This window comes from Galleria mellonella, unplaced genomic scaffold, assembly GCF_026898425.1.
Source record: "Galleria mellonella isolate WM207_F2 unplaced genomic scaffold, CSIRO_AGI_GalMel_v1 utg90, whole genome shotgun sequence".
In the NCBI taxonomy this organism is placed as follows: domain Eukaryota; kingdom Metazoa; phylum Arthropoda; class Insecta; order Lepidoptera; family Pyralidae; genus Galleria; species Galleria mellonella.
In genome coordinates, this window is record NW_026442172.1 from 2,947,248 (window position 1) to 2,972,427 (window position 25,180).

Genomic DNA, 25,180 nt, shown 5'->3' on the forward strand with positions numbered 1-25,180 from the left:
ACTGGAAATAGCTCAACATAAAGAAAATCCCTTATTCTGCTTATCATGACATCGTCTAGCAGAGTCTAGTAAAATTTGCATATTTGACGGTGCCACTACTTTTACATGCAACGATCGCCGTCACACGCCTTAATCCTGTCCTACTAATATTATAATGGTTGTAATAAAACTGTTTAAGTTTTCGTTACCCAACGCTCAAAATAATTTGAATAAAATTTGATACACAGATAAACCACATACAGAATATTACAATTATAGTATTTTTTTCTTTTGTTTTTGTTCTTTCATACTTACATACTTGTCTCGTTATTATATTATATATATATATATATATATATATATATATATATATATATATATATATATATATATATATATATATATATATATATATAAGATGTGCATATGATTCATTCCATATGAAATTTTATTACATGAACGCCAAATAGTTAAGTAGCTACCGTCTTTTTCTTTTCTCCTCTACCCAAAGGTTGACTAGAAGAGATTGCATTAGCAATCACCACCTTTTGTAGATCATAAGTTTTATATTTTTGTATTATTCTTTAAGTGGTGTAATAAATAAATAAATACTTCCCTCGTAATACTTCCTTCGATAGAAAAAGAAAAATTAAGGAAAACTGCACATGAAAAGGAAATTAAAAAAAAGGAAAATTGCATTACCCATAATCGATATTCAATCTAGATCAATCTATCAATCAATAAATATCCCTAAAAACCATAATGCAAAAATAGAAAACAAAATTTAAAAAATGGATTTTTTATTAAATTACATCAAAAGTGAAAACTCTAATACCATCTGCATCACGTGGTTAAAGCCAATAAGATTGTGTATTAAGGAAACCGACTTCTATTGAAGTAGATTTTTTTGGCAGAACCACTTATTTTAATTTCGATTAAATTTCGAGCTGATTTTGGTAAAATTTATATGAGACTAAACTGTAAGTATACAGTTCAAGTACACAGATAAAAAAATTATGTTCCATACCGATTTCTAAATTATAAAATAACAAATATTTGGCAATGCATTTGGCGTTCCATTGTTTCTACCTACCCTAATGGGAGACAGCCGTGACAGATATGTATGTATGTATGTATGTAAAATAACAAATGTAAAAAAATAACAAACGAAATTAAAACCTCCTTCTTTTTGGAATCGATTGTAAATGGAACGATTTGATATCAAATTAGCTAATTACGTAAGTAGCAGGCCAATAGAAATTGTAATGGTTTCGATTAATTAGTCCGCCAATTAAATACCATTGTTGTTTGATGCAAATTATTATTCGCAGAATTTATGTTTACTTTTACGGAATAAGCGCAGCTTATTTTATCAAATGAACGAGTACCAATCAATGGATTGTATATGCTAATAGATTACATAAATTCAAATAAATTTATGATAAAAATTCTTACTCATATTATAAATGCGAAAATGAGTTTGTTATGTTTTATTACCTCTTAACTCCTAATTGGTTTAACTAATCACCATAAAAGTTGATATACGCGTACTATATGAAATGGAAAATGCATAAGCTACTTTTGGACCCGGTTAATAAACATATCCCGGGCATACGGTCGAAGCCGCAAGTAAAAGCTAGTATTGAATATGAAAATAAAAATTAAATTTCAAAATTCAAAAAATTATATGAGTATTTTAAGATCTTAAAATTCAAATTATAATAATTAGTTTTTTTATTTGTACCTGCATCTGTTAGCTATCCATGTCGAATGCGTTCACAGCTATACCACATGGAGAAAGAATTTTTTCTCTTTTAAACTTCATCCAACGTATTAATTACAACATTGTAATATAAAAGAAATACTTTAATTGATCACTTATTACTAACAGACAAGTTACTGATCATCGATTTTCACCCCAATTTTCGCTGTCCACCCCCAAGTGTGATACATCATAAGTCGTGTCTCGCCGTCCTCCATCCATCGTCGTACCTTTCATACGTCTCGCTTTCACTCGCCCATACAACCGACTTTGAAAAACGTGAATTTTTCACGTTTTTCCCGCATAACTTTCGAATTTTCCTCCCGCGCCTGTCCCGATTCTTTCGTTTCTGCCATCCACCCGTCGCCCCGCGTCCGACGAGCCCACTCTCGGCCCGATCGGAGCAACTTTCCCCACCTAAATCACACTTTGTCTCTTCAAAATATTAAAATCGAATTTTTTTTGACAGTTTTTCGTACCTAACTCAAAATTTTTGTTCCCCCCCTATACAGTTTCTCGACGTCATCGTTAAAATCTGATTTTTCCGCGTCTTTTGACATATAACACACCTACCTACTTGCCGCGGATCCAAAGTTCACTTTCGAACCGAGGTTACTTGGTGAGTAGTCGCGAAACACAAATCATCGATTTTCACCCCAATTTTCGCTGTCCACCCCCAAGTGTGATACATCATAAGTCGTGTCTCGCCGTCCTCCATCCATCGTCGTACCTTTCATACGTCTCGCTTTCACTCGCCCATACAACCGACTTTGAAAAACGTGAATTTTTCACGTTTTTCCCGCATAACTTTCGAATTTTCCTCCCGCGCCTGTCCCGATTCTTTCGTTTCTGCCATCCACCCGTCGCCCCGCGTCCGACGAGCCCACTCTCGGCCCGATCGGAGCAACTTTCGGAAGTTGTCATTACTTAAGAAGGCTAACTTCCGTTAGAGGAATTCTATAGTTGAAAAATTTTATCTCGAATTTTAACACGTTTTGCTGGTTTCCATTCTCAAATTTATAGTTTTGTTGCTTCCCATAGTTACTTACCGTTTTCCCACCCCCTATCCCCCCTTCTCACCTTTACCGCTGTGAATCTATCATAACCTAACCAAAGACGATAAATTTGACCTCACATTCATTGTATTTTGGTTACCCACCCCCAAGTGTGATACCTTGTCGTTCGTGTCTCGCGATCCTCTATCGAACACCATATCTCTCATTCTTCTCTCTCATACACGCCCCTACAACCATCATCCAAAATCGTAAAATTTTCACGTTTTGCAGGGTTAATATTCAAAATTTGTTCCCACACCATATCCAAATTATATTATATCTACATACTTCTCTTCGCCCCTCGTCCAACCACTCTCGGCCCGATTGGACCAAGTTTTCGAGAATAACGTTCGAAATTCATTGCCACATATATCTCTCTTTTTATATCAATTATATAGATTATTAATAATAATTGTGTTTTCTCTTCTCTATCTGTCACCTTCCCATTCTTCCCTTAGTTTCATCCCATCTCAGTTTAGGAGACATCACCATGCCGATAAATAGGACGCCAGTTAGACGGCCAATTAATCTTCCATCTGACGTTTCTGCCAGGCGGAAGGAAGTTTCCTCCCCTATTGAGGACATACAGTCTAGCTTGCTCTCCTCTCCATGTCCCGAGTCCAGTCCATCTTCGACTCCTACACTTAGATTTGAGGAGGATCCCTTTTCACCACTGATGCCTACTACTTCGAACAACCCACCTGGTTCCCTTTTTTCCTCATGCCCGACAACAGAACAAAAGCCACAACCAGAATGCCTGGAGAAAATCCAACAACTAGCTTTGAGTATCGCGAGCACGCTACGATTCTCAAAAAGCGTCACGGCTGAAAATCGTAACAAGGTCATTGAAATAGCTCATGAAATTGCTAAATTGGCAAGTGGTACTATGGCCGCCCAGCTAGAGGTCGCTACAGACACGCTAGATGTTCTGAAAAGAGAAATTGGCTCAGTACGTGCAGATGTGATGGACATAAAAAATATCTTAACGGCCGGCACTTCTGCATCTGCAGACTCTCACGAAGGTGCAACAATTGCCGGTGAGGTAGTTGAAGGAGTTCGCAAAGAAATCGACAAGCTTGTCACATACGAGCGTGCCCTCGCGTCGTGTACAACAACCTACGCTGACAAGGCTAGGATTATCCCGCCTAAGAAGCCGGCTGCATCCAGACCAGCAATTATAGTATCATCAACTGACCCCGCTGGATCCTCAGCTCACTACACTCTGAACACTATTAGGAAGAAACTGCTCTTTAGGAATATCGGTTATACCCCGTACAGAGTAGCCACAATTACGCAAGGCCGAGTTCGACTCGAGTTTGACAACACTCAGCAGCAGAAAGACACATTGGAAAGACTCAAGTCCATTCCGGAACTACAGGCCGAGTCCGTCAAGAAAAGCCTCCCTTTGATCATTCTCAAAGGAATTCACAAGGACCTGCCCTCAACAGAATTGATTGATACCTTACTCGATCAAAATCCAAGCGTTAAAGAAGCAGCAACCTCAGAAACGGATGCCCAGTTAAGTTTTTTGAAAAATAATAGGAACCCTGTGTTATATAACGCCGTCCTACGAGTTACTTCTGCCATCTGGAGAGCCATTATGACCTTGGAAAGGGTCAATTTGGACTTTCAACGCGTTAGAGTAGATAACTTCTCCCCGTTTAGGCAATGCTTTAACTGTCTAAAGTTCGGCCATACTCGAGCTAAATGCGATGCCAAGGATGTCTGCTGCTCTCATTGCGCTGGCGCTCACGCCATCAACGTCTGCCCTGTTCGCAACGACAACAGTAAAATATGCTGTGTTAACTGTAACGCTTACAACCAAAACACTAGAGCCAAAGTATCAACGTCCCACAGTGCTACATCTAGTTCCTGCCCTAGGATTTTAGCTGTAAGGCAGGCAATTGCAAACAACACAAACTATGGTTAACTTAAGTCGCTGCAATATACAAAATTCTAAACATCATGAAATTAATATATTACAATGTAACGTAGCCCGATGTTTCAGGGCACAACATGAGCTTATGCAGAGTTTCAACTCGGGCAACTACGACGCTGCGCTTATATGTGAGCCCTATACCGGTAGTAGAAACTTCATGGGAAACCCATATGACCATCATATTTTTCAATATCCATCTAACTCTCGAGTTAAGGCTTGTATCGTCATAAAAAAGGGTCTTATTAGCGCTATTGGATTAGCAGAGCACTCATCCGCCAACGTTTGCACGATCCAAGTAAATACGGCTGGCAAGAAACTTTTCCTTAGTTGCGTTTATTTAGAACCTAGATATGGCAATCAGGCAGACAAGCACACTACTATGACTGGACCACAGGCGCTATTAAAGCTGGAAGCTTTTATTCGTACTACTGCCGATGCTATGCATTTGATTTGTGGAGATTTTAATGGATGGCATACGGCATGGGGCTCTGCTTCTGTCAATTCAAGAGGCAATGAAATCATGGATTTCATAATCGCCAATGACTTGATCATCTGTAATCAAGGCTCAGAACCCACATTCACAACTACAACGCACGGGCAATTACGGGAATCCATAATCGATCTCACACTGGCGACTGCCGGAGCGTCTCCCAGAATACGTAACTGGCAAGTTAACAGAGAGATTTGTCCATCATCTGACCACCATGCCGTTGAGTTCGTGTACACAATCCGAGGGCGAGAGCTTCGTTGTAACCAGACCACCACCACGTACAGATTTAATACTAACAATATCGAATGGAACAACCTCAAAGCACCGTTCATGGATCATCTAATTCAAACTGAAATAACGACTCAAAACGTTGAAGCCATGAACGAGGAACAGCTGGAAAGCTTTGTAGTAACTTTTATCAGTGCTATTCAAGCTGCATGCGAGAAACTTCTGCCCCGATTTCGTGCCCGAGCTCCGCGATGCCCTTGGTGGAATAATGAGCTTCAGAGTAAAAAATTAGAGGTAGTAAAAAACCACCATCTACTACAACGTCTCAAGCGTAGGGGAAAACCTATGGAACAAGCCCTGGCAGAGAAGAACCGGCTTAAAGAGGAATACTCTAAGATGTTTAACGAGGCCTCCACACGACACTTCAGACAATTTTGTGCTCAACAGGGTAAAGAGGATGTCTGGGCGGTCACCAATCGCATAATTAAATCTGTTCCAGCACCTCAGCCACCCTCTACCCTGAGACTGCCGGACGGTACATACACCCAGAACTCAGTAGAAACGGCAAAGGTACTGCTCGACAGATTTTTCCCGGATGACACGCCAGATACTCGAGAAATACATGGAGTACGGCGAATCGAGTCAAAATATGAACCACACACTGAGCCGGAGCCACGGTATACGACTGACGAGGTCCATAGGGCGATTAGTGAAATGAGTCCGAGAAAGGCACCTGGTCCTGACCACCTCACAGCGGACATTTGCCAGTTCGTAGTGGAATGTTTTCCTGAACTAGTAACATCTATTATGAACAGATGTCTTACGTTGGGGTATTTTCCAAGAATATGGAAATCTGCTATCATTAAACTAATTCCCAAGTCCGGCGGAGGGGACTTCTCAGATCTTTCATCATCATCATTTCGTCCCATAGGTCTTCTCAATTTATTTGGTAAGCTCTTGGAAAAGCTCACAATCGGCAGATTATCTTTTCATATGCACGCGAATAATAATTTTAACCCAAATCAGTACGGCTTCAAATCTCAAACGTCAACTGTTAACGCCTTATATGACGCCATCGACCATATCAGACAAGGCATTGCGAGCGGTCACCAGGTAGCCGCTGTGTCTCTTGATATAAAGGCAGCTTTTGATAATGCCTGGTGGCCGCTCATCCTCTGTCGTTTGCAGCGTATTGGTTGCCCCTCCAACATCTATCGACTGATGGCCAGTTACTTGGAGGATCGTATCGCTACTTTTAATTATGCAGATACCTCGATTAATAAACTACTTACTAGAGGATGCATCCAGGGGTCGGTCTGCGGACCTTTCCTCTGGAACTTGATTCTGGATGAATTACTGGAAATGGAGCTTCCCATTGGCTGCAGGCTGCAAGCATATGCCGATGATGTCCTGCTTGTAGCTACAGCTAAGAATGAAAGCAAGTTACAGGAAATAATCAACACTGCTTTAGAGCAAATACAGGAATGGGGTCTTGATGCCAAACTGACTTTCAATCCAGTCAAAACGCAAGCGGTAGCATTTACTACTAGGGCCGCTCGATGCAATCTTTTCATGAATGCACACCCCATACAGTTTCACGACTACATAAAGATACTAGGTATAAAAATTGACCGTCGTCTCAAGTTCACGCACCACGTCAACCATATCATAAATAAAGCTAAAAAATTGTTTTCCAAATTAATTATATTTACCAGGCCAACTTGGGGTATTTGCTCTGAGAACATCAAAATTATCTACAATCAGGTGATACAGCCAATTATCTGCTACGGCGCTTCCATATGGCACTCTGCGCTTGAATATAAATTTTGCCAAAAAAAGTTAATATCCTTGCAGCGTGGCTTTGCCGTGAGAATAGTGAGGGGCTTCCGAACACTGAGCACAGAGGTCGCTATAATTCTTGCTCAACTCACACCCATTTGCTCTAAAGTGGAAGAAGTGGCAGAAATTGAAAGGACTCGAGTGACTCGGGCGACTAAGATTTTACCCGATGCGATCCAGTGGGACTCCCCGGCACCCATAAGCGATCTGCTACATCCAGCACTGCGAAAGAAGATTAGTTTCGCCGAGGTCACTTCCACCGAAGAACTCACGACATTCCTAGATCCGCAATGTTATGCCGTGTATACAGATGGCAGCAAACGAGAGAGGAGGGTGTAGGAGCTGCTGTAGTCGCTCATCATCTTAATAGAAAATTGTATACTAAAAAACTAAAGCTTCACCCTACTTGTTCTGTGTTTCAGGCAGAGCTCCTGGCCATTAAGCATGCTTGCGAATGGGTTCTCAAAGGTGAGCATACTCCGGCTGTAGTAATGTCCGACAGCAAGTCTTCCTTAATGGAAATTAGCAACCCAAACAGCACCAACTCGCTGGTCGTCGATATTCACGCATCTTTACATGAAGCTGATTCACGAGGCTTGACAATATCCTTCGCGTGGCTCCGCTCTCACGTCGGAATCGACGGCAATGAAGCAGCAGATACTGCCGCTAGAGCCGCGGCTGTGGGACGCTCCGCGACTGCATTCTCACTATTCCCTATGTCCTACGTAAAACATCATTATCAAACACTGGGCAAGGACGCAGAGAGACGGATGTTTGAAGACCCTAACAAGTGCTGCCACCTAAAAAAGTGGTGCCCATCATTTGATATACTCCAAGAGGTCCTAAGCGTATTGAAACCTGACTTTTACATTACACAACTTTTAAGTAACCATGGCTATCATAAGGAATACCTTTGCAGATTTCATATAACAACTGATGAATTATGCCCATGTAATAACACCGACATTCAGAACCTTGAACACCTCCTGAAATACTGTCCCCGTTTCGCTAGCAGCCGTTTAAATCACCAACTAGCGTGCCAACTATTAAACATTACGGAACCATACTCTCTTCAGCACATAATCAAGAAGGAAAACAGTACTAATTCATTCAAAACGCATTTGGTAAATATAATAGATAGCCTAAAGGCATTTAATAACACGTAATAATAAACTTATACAAACTATATTTATATATATTCCCCCTGATATATTATTATGTAAGTATCATAGACCTAAATACATATATATTTATATATATTTAACTATCCAGTGCTTCTAATAAAATGCGCTCAAACTTTATATGTGTTATAATACAATTCTTCATATGCGAAATACAAGGGGAAAACCCGATGTAAACCACTAGCATTGGGATTTTCAAATACCCTTACATATAAAAAAAAAAAAAAAAACAGACAAGTTACTTGGAAATAACAAGAAACGACCAATACAACCATCAGTAACTAGTGGCATGCAAGAGCGCAGTCATAAAGAAAATAGGTACCTATTCTCTATCTAATGGCGTAATTCATTGACAATAATATTACCTACAGGCGCAATGAGTAACAACATGTACAGGTTATTCTGTGTATATATAATATATACAATATGCATAAGATATATTACCTATATACCTATATATATATTACCTATGGGTGCAATAACTGAATAATGGGGTAAAGAGGTTTCTTCAGGGTCGGCAACGCACGCGTAATACCTCTGGTATTGCAGGTGTTCATAGGCTACGCTAACCACTTACCATCAGGTGGGCCATATGCTTGTTTGCGACCTCAGTGTATATATATCTCATATACCTCATACATACATATACCTCAGTATAAAAAAAACTAACATGAAATGTATAGGATGTACAGGACGTTACTGATTGCACTATGGTTTTTCTTTGATAGAATAATATACTCGTAACTTTGTCATTACATAGGTTTTGAGGACCTGCATTCCTATCTACTACAACATATTTTCTAATCTCTTATCTAAAATCAGTTATTAGAGACTGGCAATATATTTTCTATTGAATTATTAATTTTTTTGGTACATAAATGTGTATCCATAAACATTAACGTTGTTTTACTTTATACTTTCCTTATTTTACTTCTTGGAAAAAGAGTTTATTCTTACCCTTAATATTATAAAACTTGGGATAGATTTATGTCGTATTTTTAATGCAGAAGGACATATTTTACTACTATCTATTCCGGACGATCAAAATGTACAAGTTAAACGAACGGAGCCGCGTGCAAAGTGATAGGAAAATAAACGATTGTACGTGAGAAGCACTTGTAAAAGGTTAACTACATTTATACAAAAGTAGTTATCATTAAGTTCTGTTCCACTGCAAGTTCTCTGTGCTTAAAATGCAAAATTCGAGGCTTACGTGTAGTCCAAATGTGCTGAGAATACGTTTTACTTACAAATGTCTAGAAAGGCGTCTACAAATTGTTAGCTCTCTTAGGTAATACTTAGCTATTGTAATAACTCACCTTTGAAGATAAAAGCCACCCATGGTACCTCGCCCGTGTCTTTCGCGGTCTGGTAAGCACAACGAATAATTTACTATATATTCATTTTAATGGTATACATGAGCAATACTTTTATTTACTTCGATAAAGACGATCAATTAATATTGAATTAACTGGTATTGGGTTACTACCAAAAATTGTTATATTTCTCCTACTACGAGCACTATTGTGGCAAACAAGTACACGGCTAGTGTGTTGGGGAATGATGATCTATGCCTAACATATGTATATATACGGGTTGGCAACCGCAGTTAGGTTTTTATAGACGTTTTAAGAGGGACGCTGCTGTACATCCCTCGACCGTTAAGTTCCTTTAGTCGCCCACTGAAAAGGAAGGAGTGACCCACTCTATGCCAGGACCCCACGGCAATGAACGGCATAGTCTGTTTAGGTATTTCTACATATTGTCATTAATTAACAATAGTTACTTAAATTATAATACAAAATGAACGCGAATTACTGCTTCATGTTAAATAGAAGTAAGGTAAGACAGTAGTGTCAAGTGAATAAAGAAAAAATAATCACAGTATATTTGTAATAATATCCCCAAATACGAGGCAATAAAGTGTTTAACTTAAAATCTAAGATACCATACCGAAACTACATAGACTGCTACGTCAATTTATTAACACGTTTCATCGTACAAAATACATGCAACGCAGTAAATATTATGAACCTCGGTGCAATGGACTTTTATGTTGTAAAACTTTGCATATACATTTACCTGCTTATAACTGCAACATCGCACGCATAGAGTTAAAAGTCTTAATAACTTTCTAAGTCTCATACAAGTAAGAAAGGCAATCGAATCGAACTCTGAATCGTTTGGTGAATAATAGGTAATTATTTTTTTGAAATTATAAAAAAAAATATTAAATAACTAAATCGTTGTACCTACATACATATCTTGCAATATATGTATATATACTTTTTAATAGATGAAAATTGAATAGTATCCCCGCCCTGTTATTGTATCGATATACAACAACAGGGCACCAATGGAAGATGATAAGTGAGAATAAATGCAGGTCAGTTAGCCCACTATGACGAATTCGACAAGAATTAACCATGATGATTTCCAAGGGGAACCGCGTGAAGTTCGACCTTAGAGGGTCTATTGCTAGCAACGGGACTATTAGGCCTCATTACTAATAATCCCTTTTCCCCAATTGCAATATATTGTAAAACTTATTTCTTCTAATATTCTGTATCAAGAATTTTGTTTCGTTATTAAAAATATAACGAATTCACTTGTAACTATAAAATAAAAGCTTTAAATATTCAATCTAATTTCTTTAACCGAATGATCCTAGGATACCAAGTGTATAATCATATTCATATTTAGATCATTTAATGTCAAACAAGTAAGTAAAATTTTACTATTTAATAAAAGAGTTTAATATTTATATCAACCTACTCTCCAACAAGTTTTGAATGAGTAGTTACAAAGATTTTTATCTCACATATAAAGAAAAATTACAAATTTTACCATCATCAGCGCACTAGAAACAGTATATAAAATATATAAATTAACCGCCTCAATAACCTTTCATTTGATAATATTCTTGAAGCATTTGTAACGGAATCCTACCTACTGTATAAGAATTAAAAAAACCTTTACTGCATGCTGTGATATCGGAAATGCCTATTTCTCATACTCAATTTATTTCTACTTTTTACATCGTAAATTAAATGAAAATCTAATTAATCAACATACAATATGTTGCAACAAAATCAACGATGCCATAATTCTTTTATAATTTATGCCACAAATTAAAAAAGAATGATAACATTGTAACAACCATAAATTTTATGGTTTTTCCTCAGTTGGCGATATAATAGCACAGAATTATTAGGTAGATAGGCACGGTAAGTCTTACATAATTATAGAAATTTAAAAAATTACCTACTTACTCTTAAAATTAAATCAAATATATCAAATAATCAGTTATGAAATTTTTTAATTCCGTTTATTAAATTATAATACATTTTATAAATTTTATAATTTATAAACTTTGTATATAAATTTAATTACTTTTCAAACAGATCCTAAAATATATTATTTTCTTGATTTATTATTACGTACTGTATTTTATTATATAAAAAGCATTCGTAAGCCGAAGCGATGGAAAGCGGCACCTCAAAACGGTCACGTATGATTGCTAGAGGCACCGCAATAAACAACGATATTTTGAGTCTTGCCCTCTGCATATACCCTAAATAGGCAATTTTCCCTTTTATCTTTCCTACCACACACATAACCTCTCTTTTAGACATCACATACATATACTCGTAACTATATCGGACGATTACCAAAAAAATGTTATTATCATACCAAAAAATATATTCATAGCGTCCGTATACAATCCCGACGTACTTGTCCATCTGTGGACAGACAGCGACCATTATCTTTTTTATATTCAACCATTCCAAAAGTAAAAGAGCAGTCTTTTGTTACAGATAAGCAGATGAACAACTCTCATTTTAAGAAATTATGTTCTGGGGACAGCGAGGTATCCTGAATGCTGTATTTAAACGTAAATAAAAACCTACTCTGTGACTACAGAATAAAGTTGCTTTTTGTATCAACAAGTGATGAGGCTGAAACTATTTACATAACATAATGAAATAAACAAAAGTGATCGCTAAAAGAACAAGCACAAATGTCGTTTTTCAACTTTTAGACTAGTTTAAGCCTGAAAGGCATTGACTATGTGTGTAGGTACTGTGTACTATATATCTTACACAAAAGTTCCAGACTGCCGTTTAGTAGATATCTATTTGTATTTGTTGAGAAGTTCTCAGTGGGCGTGTTTTGTAAACGTAATTCGTTTGTCGAACAAGAGCAAACATCCCAAATTAGTTAGAGAATATGTTGAAAACGTGAGACAAATTCGATGGCTTCGTGACGCGGTAGTTACTTTTACATATATTGAATTGGACGCCTAGTATACCTGTATAAATTATAAATTTATCTAATGTTCGCTTACACACACTCATTATTCTTATTCTAATAATATTTTTAATATTTTAGTTTGTATACTATGTTATAGCAAACATTGTATATGCGTTTCGATTTTTATAACTCTGTCACAAATAACGGTTAAACGAATTCATATGAATGAAATTTTACATACTGAATGTTATAAAATTAAGTTATTTCAATTATCCTAGTTCATTAATATACTATTACTCCTTTTTTACACTAGTTTTTACCCGCGACTTCGTCCGTAACGTAAATTCAAGTTCACGTAAACATATCCCGGTCACGCGGACGACCAGGATATGTTTACGTGTGTACCAAATTTCATAGTGATTGGTTAAGTCGTTAAAGCGCTACAAGGTAACAAACAAACAAACTCACTTCCACATTAATAATATTAAATAATAAAGATAATATAAAAATACAATTTTAGTTACAAATTATAAATAATATTCAAATCAATAGTAAAACTCCACTACATTAAATTATACAACTTAAAAATTATAATAATGAGGTCGTTTCGAGAACTGCTTTCTTGATCTTCAATATTGTATCAAAGTAAAATATAAATTATAGAATATCTATAAAGAGCTCTTAATACACAGAGATGCCAATGGATAATTAAAAATAATACAAATTTTGTGATTAAAATAAAGGAATGAAATACATAAAAACAATTTGCTATTATAGGTATTAATATACCTAAGCATAATTTAGAGACAGCACGGATATTTCACTCTTGTAGTAATCAACTATTCCTTGCGACTTAAAAAATATATTTAAATGTTTCTCAACTTTCAATATTTCGATAATATCTGGAAGCAGAAATAAATTGGCGACAAACATCATACAACCGAAAGGGGCGCGTGGATACTAAATAATTCAAGGGACCGTCGACAACCTCGCCCACTTCTTTGAAAAGGGTAAGGAACGCGACCGCCTAATGACTGAGATGTTCTATAACGTTCACCTTTTCAAAATACGATTGATGTTTATCGGACTAAAAAAAATCGTCATTTACATTATCTTCATTATTGCGTGCTCTTTGAAGCCTACCCAAAAAGATATGTGCTTATATTGACTTGTTTTATTTCTTGTGATGAAAAATGAACTGACCTACTTGGTGGATGTATATTTATATACCTACATCAGTATATATATGTACATCGCCTATAGATGTGAATATTGCAAAAGATACTACTCCACAGAAACCCCACTTATGCATTCCGAAAGACGAAGCAGTTACATCTCCTTGCCGAATAATACCACTGTCATACAACACATTCAAACCGAAATACTACAAGCACGCAGAACTGCTTAGTACCATATATAATATTATTATTACACATTATTGTCTGTAAGAGATTGCCGTAGCGATAAGAGCGCCTTTTGTACGTTGTCTTGAATTTTATCTGTACTTTATTCCACTAAATATTAAGTGAATTTTCTAATTGTCATTGTATAAATAAATAAATTATATATACATTAGACCAGAAATATTAGCAACCATGTAACTTACAAAGTGTCACTTAGTTGCTATATAACACTTTCCAAACCCGTAACATGACCAATATAACATATATTGAACGTCATCATTTGTAACGTACAATAAGATGTCACAATAAAAATATTTGTCTCCATTCATACGTTGGCTACGTATGAATGCCATGCCATGCCCATAAATTTCATCGTATTGTCAAGTGTTTCACTCTCCTCCTAGGAAATATATTACGCGGAAGCGTTTACATACACGTTACATGATGTATTTATTGCTTACCCAGGCTACGGACTGAGTCACAATATTCTCGAAGGTGGCCTTAATTCACTTACAATTAAATTAGCGTCACCCGATCCTCTTGACGTTAAATAAATTAGGACAGAGCCATTAAGCCGTAGGGAATTTATTTCCTAATCTATTAGTTCAGTACCTTTCATGAGGTGCGGGTTTGTACACATTACATATCGTGTTCGATATAATAGATACAGCCAAACATTTCTGAAATACAAACAATGGCACGTATTGATTTTCCCTTAAGTTTTAAAGTAACCAACCTTCATTGAACATGAGTAAACATTTTTCGATCATTGAATCAAAGCAAATGTTTTTTATTATTATATTTTAGTTGAATGGATAAGAATAAAATTGTCTAGACGAATTAATCAAAATGAAAGGTTTCAAGAGCTTTGTCATTTGCATATAACTTTCTAAATATATATACGCAAAGCTAAAAATAATATTGCATGTAAATAAACTCCGTCGCATTGAGTTGCTACCAACTACTACGAAAACGTCATATCTTACTAATGTAATAAAATAACTAGATGATGTCTGTATATGAAAGATATCTAAAAAAAAAATGAGGGATTATAATACGATTCATAGATGTCAAAATAATATGTTTTAGAATTTTTGTTTGTCTGTAAGTTTGTTCCAGAATCACACAAGAACTAGTGCACTAATCTGGATACGATTTTCACAGTTGTAGTCCTAAAATTCTAACTTAAGATCTAACAGAAAGTTTTTATTTGAATAATTATTTTATAGATAAACAAAAAATAATTGTTTTTCTCATAGTACTTAAAAAAAACATAGCAAATACTGATATATTACGCACAAACTAAACCGGTAGTAAAAGCAAAAAAAAACCATCTTATTTCTCTACATAATACTAGTGATTAATATTTAATAATCATTTTATATAAACATTTTATATTTAATAATCATTTTATAATATACATTATATAATTTTATATAAAAGTTGTCTACTCTCAAAATCTCACGGAGTAAACGAATACATTAAAACTCACCAAAATAAAAGTTTCTATGCACGTATATAGAGCATACGTAGTATAACGAGCTAAGTTTTGCAGCTGGTATTAGTTACGTTTTTCCAAACAGAGAACTGCATCGACCTTTAGACCAACCACGAATAGTTAACGATTCGCGGCACGTAACGTCAGAAAACAGAATTATCCGTGGCAGAGTTCAGGAAGGCTGCCAACTCTCATCATATTAAGGCGAAATAATAATGAACGCGCCATTTATATTGCCTATTTTTCACAACGAGCATCAACGAAATCTTTAGACGATCTACGCATCAAAACTATTCGAGGTTCGTGGATAAAAAGTCTCCATATGCATACGAAGCACGTAAAAAGTAAGGCAAATTGAAAAACTTTGAAGTGCTTCAAGTGTTTACATGTATCTATCTATATATATTTTCGCAGTGTTATACATATATATAGGTGACTGATGAAATAATAGATATAATATCTAAGTGTAATAAAGTCTGATCAGTACATCAGACAACCTGAAGATACAAACTCTATCATCATCATCATATCTGTCATTAACTGTCCACTACTACTCTACTACTACTAATAATAAGCATTCCCCTATAAACTCGCAGGGTTTGCCAGTAGTTGCCACGCTTGACAGGCAGTTTGACAACCATAGTTAGGCTTGGACTCTACATTGATTACTAATTGTTTTTGTTAGCAATAATAACTTGACAATATGAGTTATACTTAACTATACTTAGTCTAAATAGTACTTACTATCTTATGTCCATAAAAAAATATTTGTAAACCTAAAATTAATGACAGTGCGATAGAAGTAAAGAGATATCTTCAAGGTAGGCAACGCACGTAATATCCCTGGTACTGCAGGTGTTCATCGGCTATGGTAACCGCTTACCATCAGATGGGTCGTATGCTTGTTTATCACCTTAATGGTATAAAAAGGCGGTACGAGATAGTATTTTAAATTATTACAGTTAAGTGCAAAATGTAAAATGCGTAAATCAAGAAAGATTTGAAAACGTAATCCCTATTCTTAGGATCTTTAATATTACTCTCTTTTTTATTTATAAAGATATTTCTCTATTTTTGTATAAAATTAAATAAAAATTATTCAGTACAGTTTTAGAAGCCGGTATCTCATTTCCGTAGATATTTTCAAAAACATTTTCTTACAATAAATGTGTCACTTTATTATAAATAACATTTATATATATAAAAAATCAAGTACTGAGTATTCTTAGTAATTATTTGCTGTGATATTCATAATAGATCAATTATAATTTTTATATACTGTACATATACATATACCGAGAGAGAAAATAAGATGTACGGAAACATTACTTCTCTATTGTATTTATCTTTAAAAAGAAATTTTGTCTAGATTATTGCAAATCCCTTAAACTCTATTGTGAAAGTATGATCAAATAAGTGTCAATGCATTCCCAAATACGAATACTAATAGAATCGTTCTTCATTTCAATAGCAAAGTTAATTGAGTTATCGAGCAGTGAACACACTCATAATAAACGTTACACTCGCAATTGCAAATACAAATGTAAAACAAAACAGGTAATTAATCACATTGAAGTCTATACTAATTGCTTCCGAAGTCGTCGGCTCTATTATTAAAAATGTTCTGAATCGAACAATTGTCACTCGTTTTAAAAGTTAAATTACTTGGGTCAGACGTTTTTCCCGACAGAGCCTGAATAAAACATAAGACTTTTTAGCTGTCCTAATGAGCTGGGGTTCTTTGTTTTTCTTAGTGACTGCATAAGTTGTGAATGAATGTGGGATCAACAGCGAACGCGCGTCGGATCAAATCGCACTTCATTTGTCCGCGTCAAGCCCGCCCCTGCGTGATGGATGACAGCCGACTTGCCGCGGCCCGCTTTTAATTGATACCGACATTTTTGTACTGCCCAGTGTAACACCACCACTACAGTGCCGCATGCCACCGCTGCGCTTCCACTGGGGACGTACTCAGACTTTCCAATAGATAAATATAATAATAAAGGAATAATTATTAAATTAAATATTGTCCTGTAATAAAAAAGAAATATTATTTTTTTATTAAAAGCAATAATTTGGATACACTGAAAGCTTTTAATGTCTGTAATAGCCATTCCGCGGGGATTCTAGCTGAAATTTGAACCAGTTCCTGTTATCGATATTAACGACGCTGCTGTATATACACGTACATGTAAATCCAATATAAATACAATATTATTAAGTCTAAGCACTGACATCGTAAGAGAATCGACAAATTTCTACGTTATGCCTAAAATAGAATTAATTTAAATCTACCTCAATAAGTAACTAACAAGTAGATCAGGATCTAATGATAAATCCTAAAAATCGTCACAAAATCTGCAAAACATGATTGTTTCTAGAATACTCTTTATATAAATATAAAGAACCTTCTAAAAATCTTAGAAAGGAAAATATTTTTTCTAGAGAAAAAAAAATTTAAACAACGTTTAATTTCATAATATATTGTTGTTAGACTAAAATATTTACATTATATTAATCAAGAATATGCTTCATTCAGTGCATAAAATTTATTTTAAATTAAAAATTAGTTATATTTAAATTTATATAATTTAATTTAACTAAGAGTTCCTTTTCCCTTGGTTATATTAAAATTTTTTTTAATTAATCATTGATATTTACCTATAAATATAACAAAGCCGTATCTGTACTACCTGTACTATTAATTATTCTGCGACTGTACCCTCAACATTTCCACCACACTCGATCCCGCTCGCGCTTCCGCCTCATAACTCCTTTCATTATATAATACCACGATATATTTCCGATCATTTATCTTTTACACGAATAGAAATAATGCACCTTTTAAGGAGCACGCCACTAATAGTGCTTGTCTATTATCTTTGATAGAAGTTATTCGCTTTAATGTTTTATTTCACTTAACGATGCAATGTTACAAATTGAATATGATAGAATACAAAGATTGATAGTCATGTATACACGTGACTGATTTTGGTAGAGAATAATTTTCAATGGGATTAATATGTTCAATTGTCCGTTAATATTGATATGAGTGATTTCGATAGAAAACTCTTTTTGTATTGTCTGAATTGAATTAACTTTATAAATAGTAATAAAATTACTTTAAAACATAATTTGAGCAACTTATTTCAATAAAATCGGATATAAGAGATAGATAGGCTTTAAAGAATACATAACTTAGTAAAACAAATTTTGTTTTACAAAACGGAATCCAAAAATAACTAAAGAGCCGCACGTATTTGAACACTTTCCTGTATTTGAAATATGTGCACTTTCGTGCATTTCGACCTACATAACCTGTAATGTGACTAAAAAAGCGAAATGAACAATTATTCGCAATGAAAGGCACTCGACGCCGTGCTACGAGCTACGGACTACGGCGTAGCGACCGTAGCACGTAACAGGAAATGGAGTTACTCCCCGGCGAGCCAGGACTTCTGCCAAACCCGCTAAATGGTAATGAGTGCAATTTATTTCAGCTTTCGGTTAAGATTTGCCTTTACAAAATAATGTATGGGGTATAAAACGCTTTTTCCTGTTACTGCGGCCTTGAACATATGCTGTGGTTTTTTCTTTACACCCATTTAAAAATACTTTAAGAGAAATATTTTAAATATTCAGAATAACATCTAGTTTGCAAAGTAGTTACACTATACGAAATAGAATATAAAAGTTAATAAGAGACTTATCTAAGATATAATAAAAATAATATAAAAATGTTTTGTTTTAAAAGAATTTTATCTTATAACTTTAATTGATATAGAAGTTTAAGAAACATATAAAATTATATTAAACTAAATTACTACCCTATTAAGGATTATAGTCGTAAACATATTTTATTTATCGTTCATTATTTTCGCTGCGATTTAATCATATATTTTTATATTAGCATTCAGGCATAAACTACGTTCTTTTAATTTTGAATACATAGATTTGTATTTGCCAATAACAACGCACATTGAATGCAGAAAGTAACCACATCCTGGACTCGTATTAGTATTCGCTTTGTCCACACAATTGTGATTCTCCCCTGACATTACCCACTTGACAAACCCTCCACACTTCAACGCACACTTTTCCGTACAGCTTGCTATGTGATTTTCCAACTTTTATTTCTTAGATATTCTTGGTCAGAAATGCATACGAGTTATTTTATCATAATAATATATCTATTTAAATAATGAAAGTCACATTGGTACCTAGAAAACGATATTGGACATTTATTATTATTATTGCCGTCTACGCAGTCCATTATTTTTTATACAGATTAGAATAAACAATACATATTTACAAAATTTCATAAAATAGATTTTGGAGACCAACATAAACGAACATCATTAATTTTCAATAATTCAATTTGTTTATTTTTGGTAAATATTGACTAATAACAAATGTACTCTATAAATATATAATAATATTATAATATTAGGTAAATTTTGCTTAGTAGATATAGTAAAATATGCGTAGGCCAGAATAAACACGATTATGAATTTATCTGGTAAGACTAATGCCTATTATAATTTGGTATTACTTAATTATCCTAATACTCCAGGTACATGTTAAAAAAATATCAATCTAAAAAGATTATTAAATTTTTTGCAAGCTTATATGAGAATTAGGTTTTGGTTTGTGATATAAGATATTACACAATTGTAATTTGAATTAAAGCTCTAGGGAATAAATAGATCTATTCCCAATTTTCAATAAATAGCTAAAATCACTGACTTTGGCTATTTATTGAAACTTGAATTTAAGTGGTAAAAAAGATAATAAAATAATAAAAGATATCTAATAATATCTTTAATAATATAAATATTAATAATTTTAGAGTATGTTACGGGTGCAAACTCCTTCCAAACCATACTACAACATACCAATACATATTGCACAATACCTGTTCCCACACAAAAATTCCCAGAAAGAATGAAGACATACTTTACAAAGGAAATTGATAAAAGGGAATACCACAGGGCGGTGAGAGGCCAGTATGTTTTAAGTCGCGAACGTACGATGTATATTTTAGGAATCAATTACGATTCATAGATATAACTAATATTATATAATTACAAATTTAAAATAAAGACTCTATGTTAAATTACATTAAACGACATTGTGAACTTAAATAGTATTAGTTTTTTTAAAAAACCTATCACCGACCGTCAGACCGTAATTAGTATTATTACATTTTAAATATTAATATTTTAAACGTTAGCTTTATTAACTAATATGCCAATTGAGAGCAAGGAATAAGGTTATGAAAAAAACATACTATATAGGTGCGTAGTTATTTTTTTGTTCAAGATTAATATAACCCTTATATTAATTAAGTAGATACTGTTTATTGTTCTCTCTAAAAGACTACAATACAAAACACAAAAAAGGTTTTAATTAAATTACCTACCTGCTTTTAATTTTAAATTACGTGATACAAAAACATTTTTATATAAGAAGGTATTCACATGTGCCGCATATTTTGTATTAATAAATACGAGTATTAACATCATTATACACTTAGATTCTGGGAAATAACCTAGGGAATAGTATTATTTATAAAATAAATAATCTTTAAAAAGGTGTTTTTATAACTTAATCAAAGTCCAATAATTGGTTTCCATATCATAACAAACTACTAAGATCTGCCTGCTGAACGAAGAGACCTATTCTTTTCTTTAAAAAGAAAGATGTACCTAAGTTATATACTTACTATTACCATGCTAGCCAATTGACTGGATTTAGTGTATTATAGCGAGTATTCTTTGCTCTGATAACATATATATATATATATATATATATATATATATATATATATATATATATATATATATATATATATATATATATATATTATCAGAGCAAGTGTAGCAGTTAATTGTAAGTTAAATATTATTTATCTATTTATTAAACTTTAATACACTTAACGGTCTTAACACCATATGGCGTTATCTACCAGTAGACCGTAGACGGAATAACAGAAAATATAACTGATGGTACAACGAAATGAGCAAAGGAATAGATAAAGAAAAACAATATTAAATTAAAACAGTAATTTAAAAATTACATACATATAATACTCATCTCAGCTACATTATAGATAGATAGATAGAGAAATCATTTATTTGCATTACTTACAACACACAAACAACAATAGACATAAATGCACAGTAAAAGAAGATAAAAAAATACATGTACAAAAAATAAAAATAAAAAACAAAGTGCATAAAATAAGTAACAATTTTTTCCTTTATGCGTGTGCCACAGTAAAACAAAATGGTCACAACAATACATACAAGCATATAAATATATGTATTATTTTAAGTACTGTTGGGACATTTTCATGCAAAACAACATTACATCTTTAAATTAGTAACTTAATATGTATGTATGTTATATTAATATAAATAGTTTTACATATGTTGTTTTATGTAAATTTATGAAACATGAAATAATTCTTATATAAAAATTTGACTAAATCAAATAAAATTATAGATTTGGTCGGAGAACCATCATAAATGAGATATTTTCCTTTAACTTTTATGTTTAAACACAAATTAATTATGTTTAAAGAATGAACTACCGATTTAACTTAAGTCAGGCTCGCGCTTGCGTCAAAACACTCATGACTAAAGATTACAAATCGATCCCGAAACTAGGCAAACTTTTTTAAAATAATTACACGTAAGTTAAGTCATTTGTTAAAATTAAATTAAATTAAATTTATTTGTCAGAAACAATGTAGATAATATGTTGCATTTGTCAAGTTTACAAGATGTCCATTATGTTTCGTCACATCAAATGGCATTATTATATTAAAACAAATTAATTAGACCAAACTTGCTTCAATTTCTATAATGACATGTAAACGCTCCTATAGCCTATCCATTAAACTTATAAGATACTTCTCATAAATATTTCACGTAAGTGACAAGTATAAAATTGTCTTTATACGAACACCGCACTAAATTAGTACACGGTTTAACGTCTTCAACATGTTGGGGACATATTGGTCGTAAATTTTACGGCTTTCATAACATTAAGTGTTCGAAGTTCTGAAATAAAGTCGTGTCTAGATAATATTGTGAAGTTAGCCAGTGTATTTCATAAGTAAACTATAAAAATAAGCCGCAACTAATTAGTTTTGTTAATTATGAACGTATCAATAAAGATTTGAGCTATCTTGCTGATAAGTTAGCGATAAGGTCGCCTTATCATAATTTCGAACCTAGCAATAACGTTGATTTGAGCTAACTTGCTAATAGAGGTTAAGTCACCTTTTAAAAAACATAACATTTTAAAATTTTCTGTTTTTATTATTCTAACTTGAATTAAATATTTTTATTATTTATAAAACTTGTACCACATATATCGGATATATTATATGTATACACGCAGTTACCTAATTAACATCTCCATAGATTTGCATATAGCTCAAAGTACTTAATACAAACTTCACGTTAAAGATTTATTTGTGACATAAACTTTTTAGCTGCCTAATTTGTAGTTTAGGTCGTATGAAATTATCATATATGAAGGACTAGTCATTTATCTATGTAGCGTTTTCATTGATATGTGATAATAACATTATTAACTCAATAACTTTTTGATTACCAACAAGATTTCAAAGAAGATTTAGTTGTCGACGAATGTAGGCGACATTTGTTGGGATCATGACCCTATCTCGAACCAACCGTGAATTCTCGAGCTCTCATTTGCGTAATGTGATTACAAAAGCACATCTTTCGAGATAAAAGCGTAAGCTTTCTACGTAAGTAATGAATTTCGCAGTCTCATCTGAGTCGACTGAAAGGCCCATAATTATAAGAACGCATCACCAAACCATAACCAAATAACGCAAGCATTACGAAAATCAGATTTACATCGTACTTGACAGTAAATATTGAATCTTCTCCAGTTATTTAAAGAGGTTATAGGAGTCAGTGTCCAAAGTAATTTTACTTTAACAAAACGAAACAAGTCTAATCAGATCAGATAGAATTTTTGTAGGCGTAAAATGCTGTGATGCTGCCTCTCTCACAAATTTATTCACACTCCATTAATAAAAGTCGACGGACAGTCGGTCTTGATAGATTAGAGTGCACACCCAAGTACACACAGAAGATAAAAGTAAGAAAACTCATTGTTAAAAGACCTTCTCCATATTAATATCCTCCATATTTTAGTAGTATTCAAATGTTTAAGAAAATTTCTATAACCTCTAGCATCTTTTTACTCACGAGAATCGCAAATTTAGATAACAAATGACATATATTTTTCTTTATAACACAGGGGACAAACGAGCATGCGGTTCACCTGATGGTAAGTGACTACCGCCGCCCATGAGCATCCGCAACGCCATTATACTTGTTATCCAGACAAATAAAAAAAAATTAATGGAATTTCAAATATTTTGAATCTACAATCAAATAATTATAACCCCTTGAAATATACAAAATAAAAATATATATTTCAACTTTCATGGACAAATATATAAATGATTATGGTGAATGAAACACCTAACGACATTCTTAACTTAAAACTAGTACAGAAACCAAGGAAAACAATAGTAGCGTACTCGTATATTAAAAAAGAAATTCTATTGGCAATGGGTAAATAAACAGAACAAAACATCACACTTCTGTGCTTCATTATATTAAACATTTTCGTCATCTGTTTTTTTTTATAATCTTTGATGTAATATGAATATATTTAATATAGATATCAGGTAATTAAAAAATATCTTTTTTTACACTTTCTTTAGATATACATTTTATCGTTCTCAATATATCTGAACAAATTATTAACTTGAACAAATTTTCCACTATATCAATTTCTACAATAAATTATAGTTTCTATTAATTATAACACGATCTCTCATAATATATATCTAATTTAATAAAATTAACTAACTACTTAACATACTTTAATGAAAAGTATCAAAAAGTAAAAACACATATTTTAATAGCATCATGGTTACATAAACCATATAATAAATTAATTTCATTTAATAATAGTAGCGTGGTATGAAGATTGATTGTTAATAATAGAAACAAACATGACCTACTTACTACTACGACTACCTAAATTGAACTGTAGTAGCTTCATTAAACTACGTTTCTAAATGTCAACTCTCGTCATAGAGAGCGTTAACACTCGTAAACTTTCCTGTATTTTTTTACTGCGACCTCGAACAAATTACGGAGGGAAGCAGCTGTGAGTTGTAAAAAGTTCGCACAATAAAATATCTCTCCGGTATCTCTGGAATACAATTAGATTTAGTAGTACACAACGTAACTCGGCTGAGCATCTAATAACACGTTTCAAATACAATCCGCGACTGCTAGTCGATTGTTCAAACTTTAAATAAAAGCGGTTATCACAAATTATTTAACTGCAGCGTTCGGCACTAGGCCAGCGAGTTCGCCGAATTCCACTAAACTATTCAGGTCGACAAAACCGCAGTAGCTCAGTTGTTCTCGACTGTAAGTAACTACTTTCGTGGGATAAAAAGTTTCGCTACACTCTTGTTCTGCTGGC

General features: G+C 33.7%; 2 protein-coding genes across 3 annotated transcripts in view; one reads left to right on the forward strand and one right to left on the reverse strand.

Moving 5' to 3' along the window:
• Positions 1-25,180, reverse strand: part of LOC113523309 (teneurin-a) — a 423,960-nt gene that overhangs the window by 349,322 nt on the left and 49,458 nt on the right. The gene's annotated exons all lie outside the window — the stretch shown is intronic.
• LOC128202344 (uncharacterized) lies at positions 3,287-19,102 on the forward strand. The gene is made up of 4 exons (XM_052902328.1): positions 3,287-4,692; positions 4,805-7,625; positions 7,715-8,140; positions 18,995-19,102. The coding sequence occupies exons 1-4, from the start codon at positions 3,287-3,289 to the stop codon at positions 19,100-19,102; spliced, it is 4,761 nt and encodes a 1,586-aa protein (XP_052758288.1).

What these genes read in the sequence shown, in the direction of transcription:
- LOC128202344 (XM_052902328.1), top strand. Translation starts at nt 3,287, where the DNA reads ATGCCGATAAATAGGACGCCAGTTAGACGGCCAATTAATCTTCCATCT. An exon ending in GCAGCAAACGAGAGAGGAGG is followed by an intron (nt 7,626 to 7,714) that starts GTGTAGGAGCTG and finishes TCTGTGTTTCAG; the next exon opens with GCAGAGCTCCTGGCCATTAA. An exon ending in TACTCCAAGAGGTCCTAAGC is followed by an intron (nt 8,141 to 18,994) that starts GTATTGAAACCT and finishes TCGCAATGAAAG; the next exon opens with GCACTCGACGCCGTGCTACG.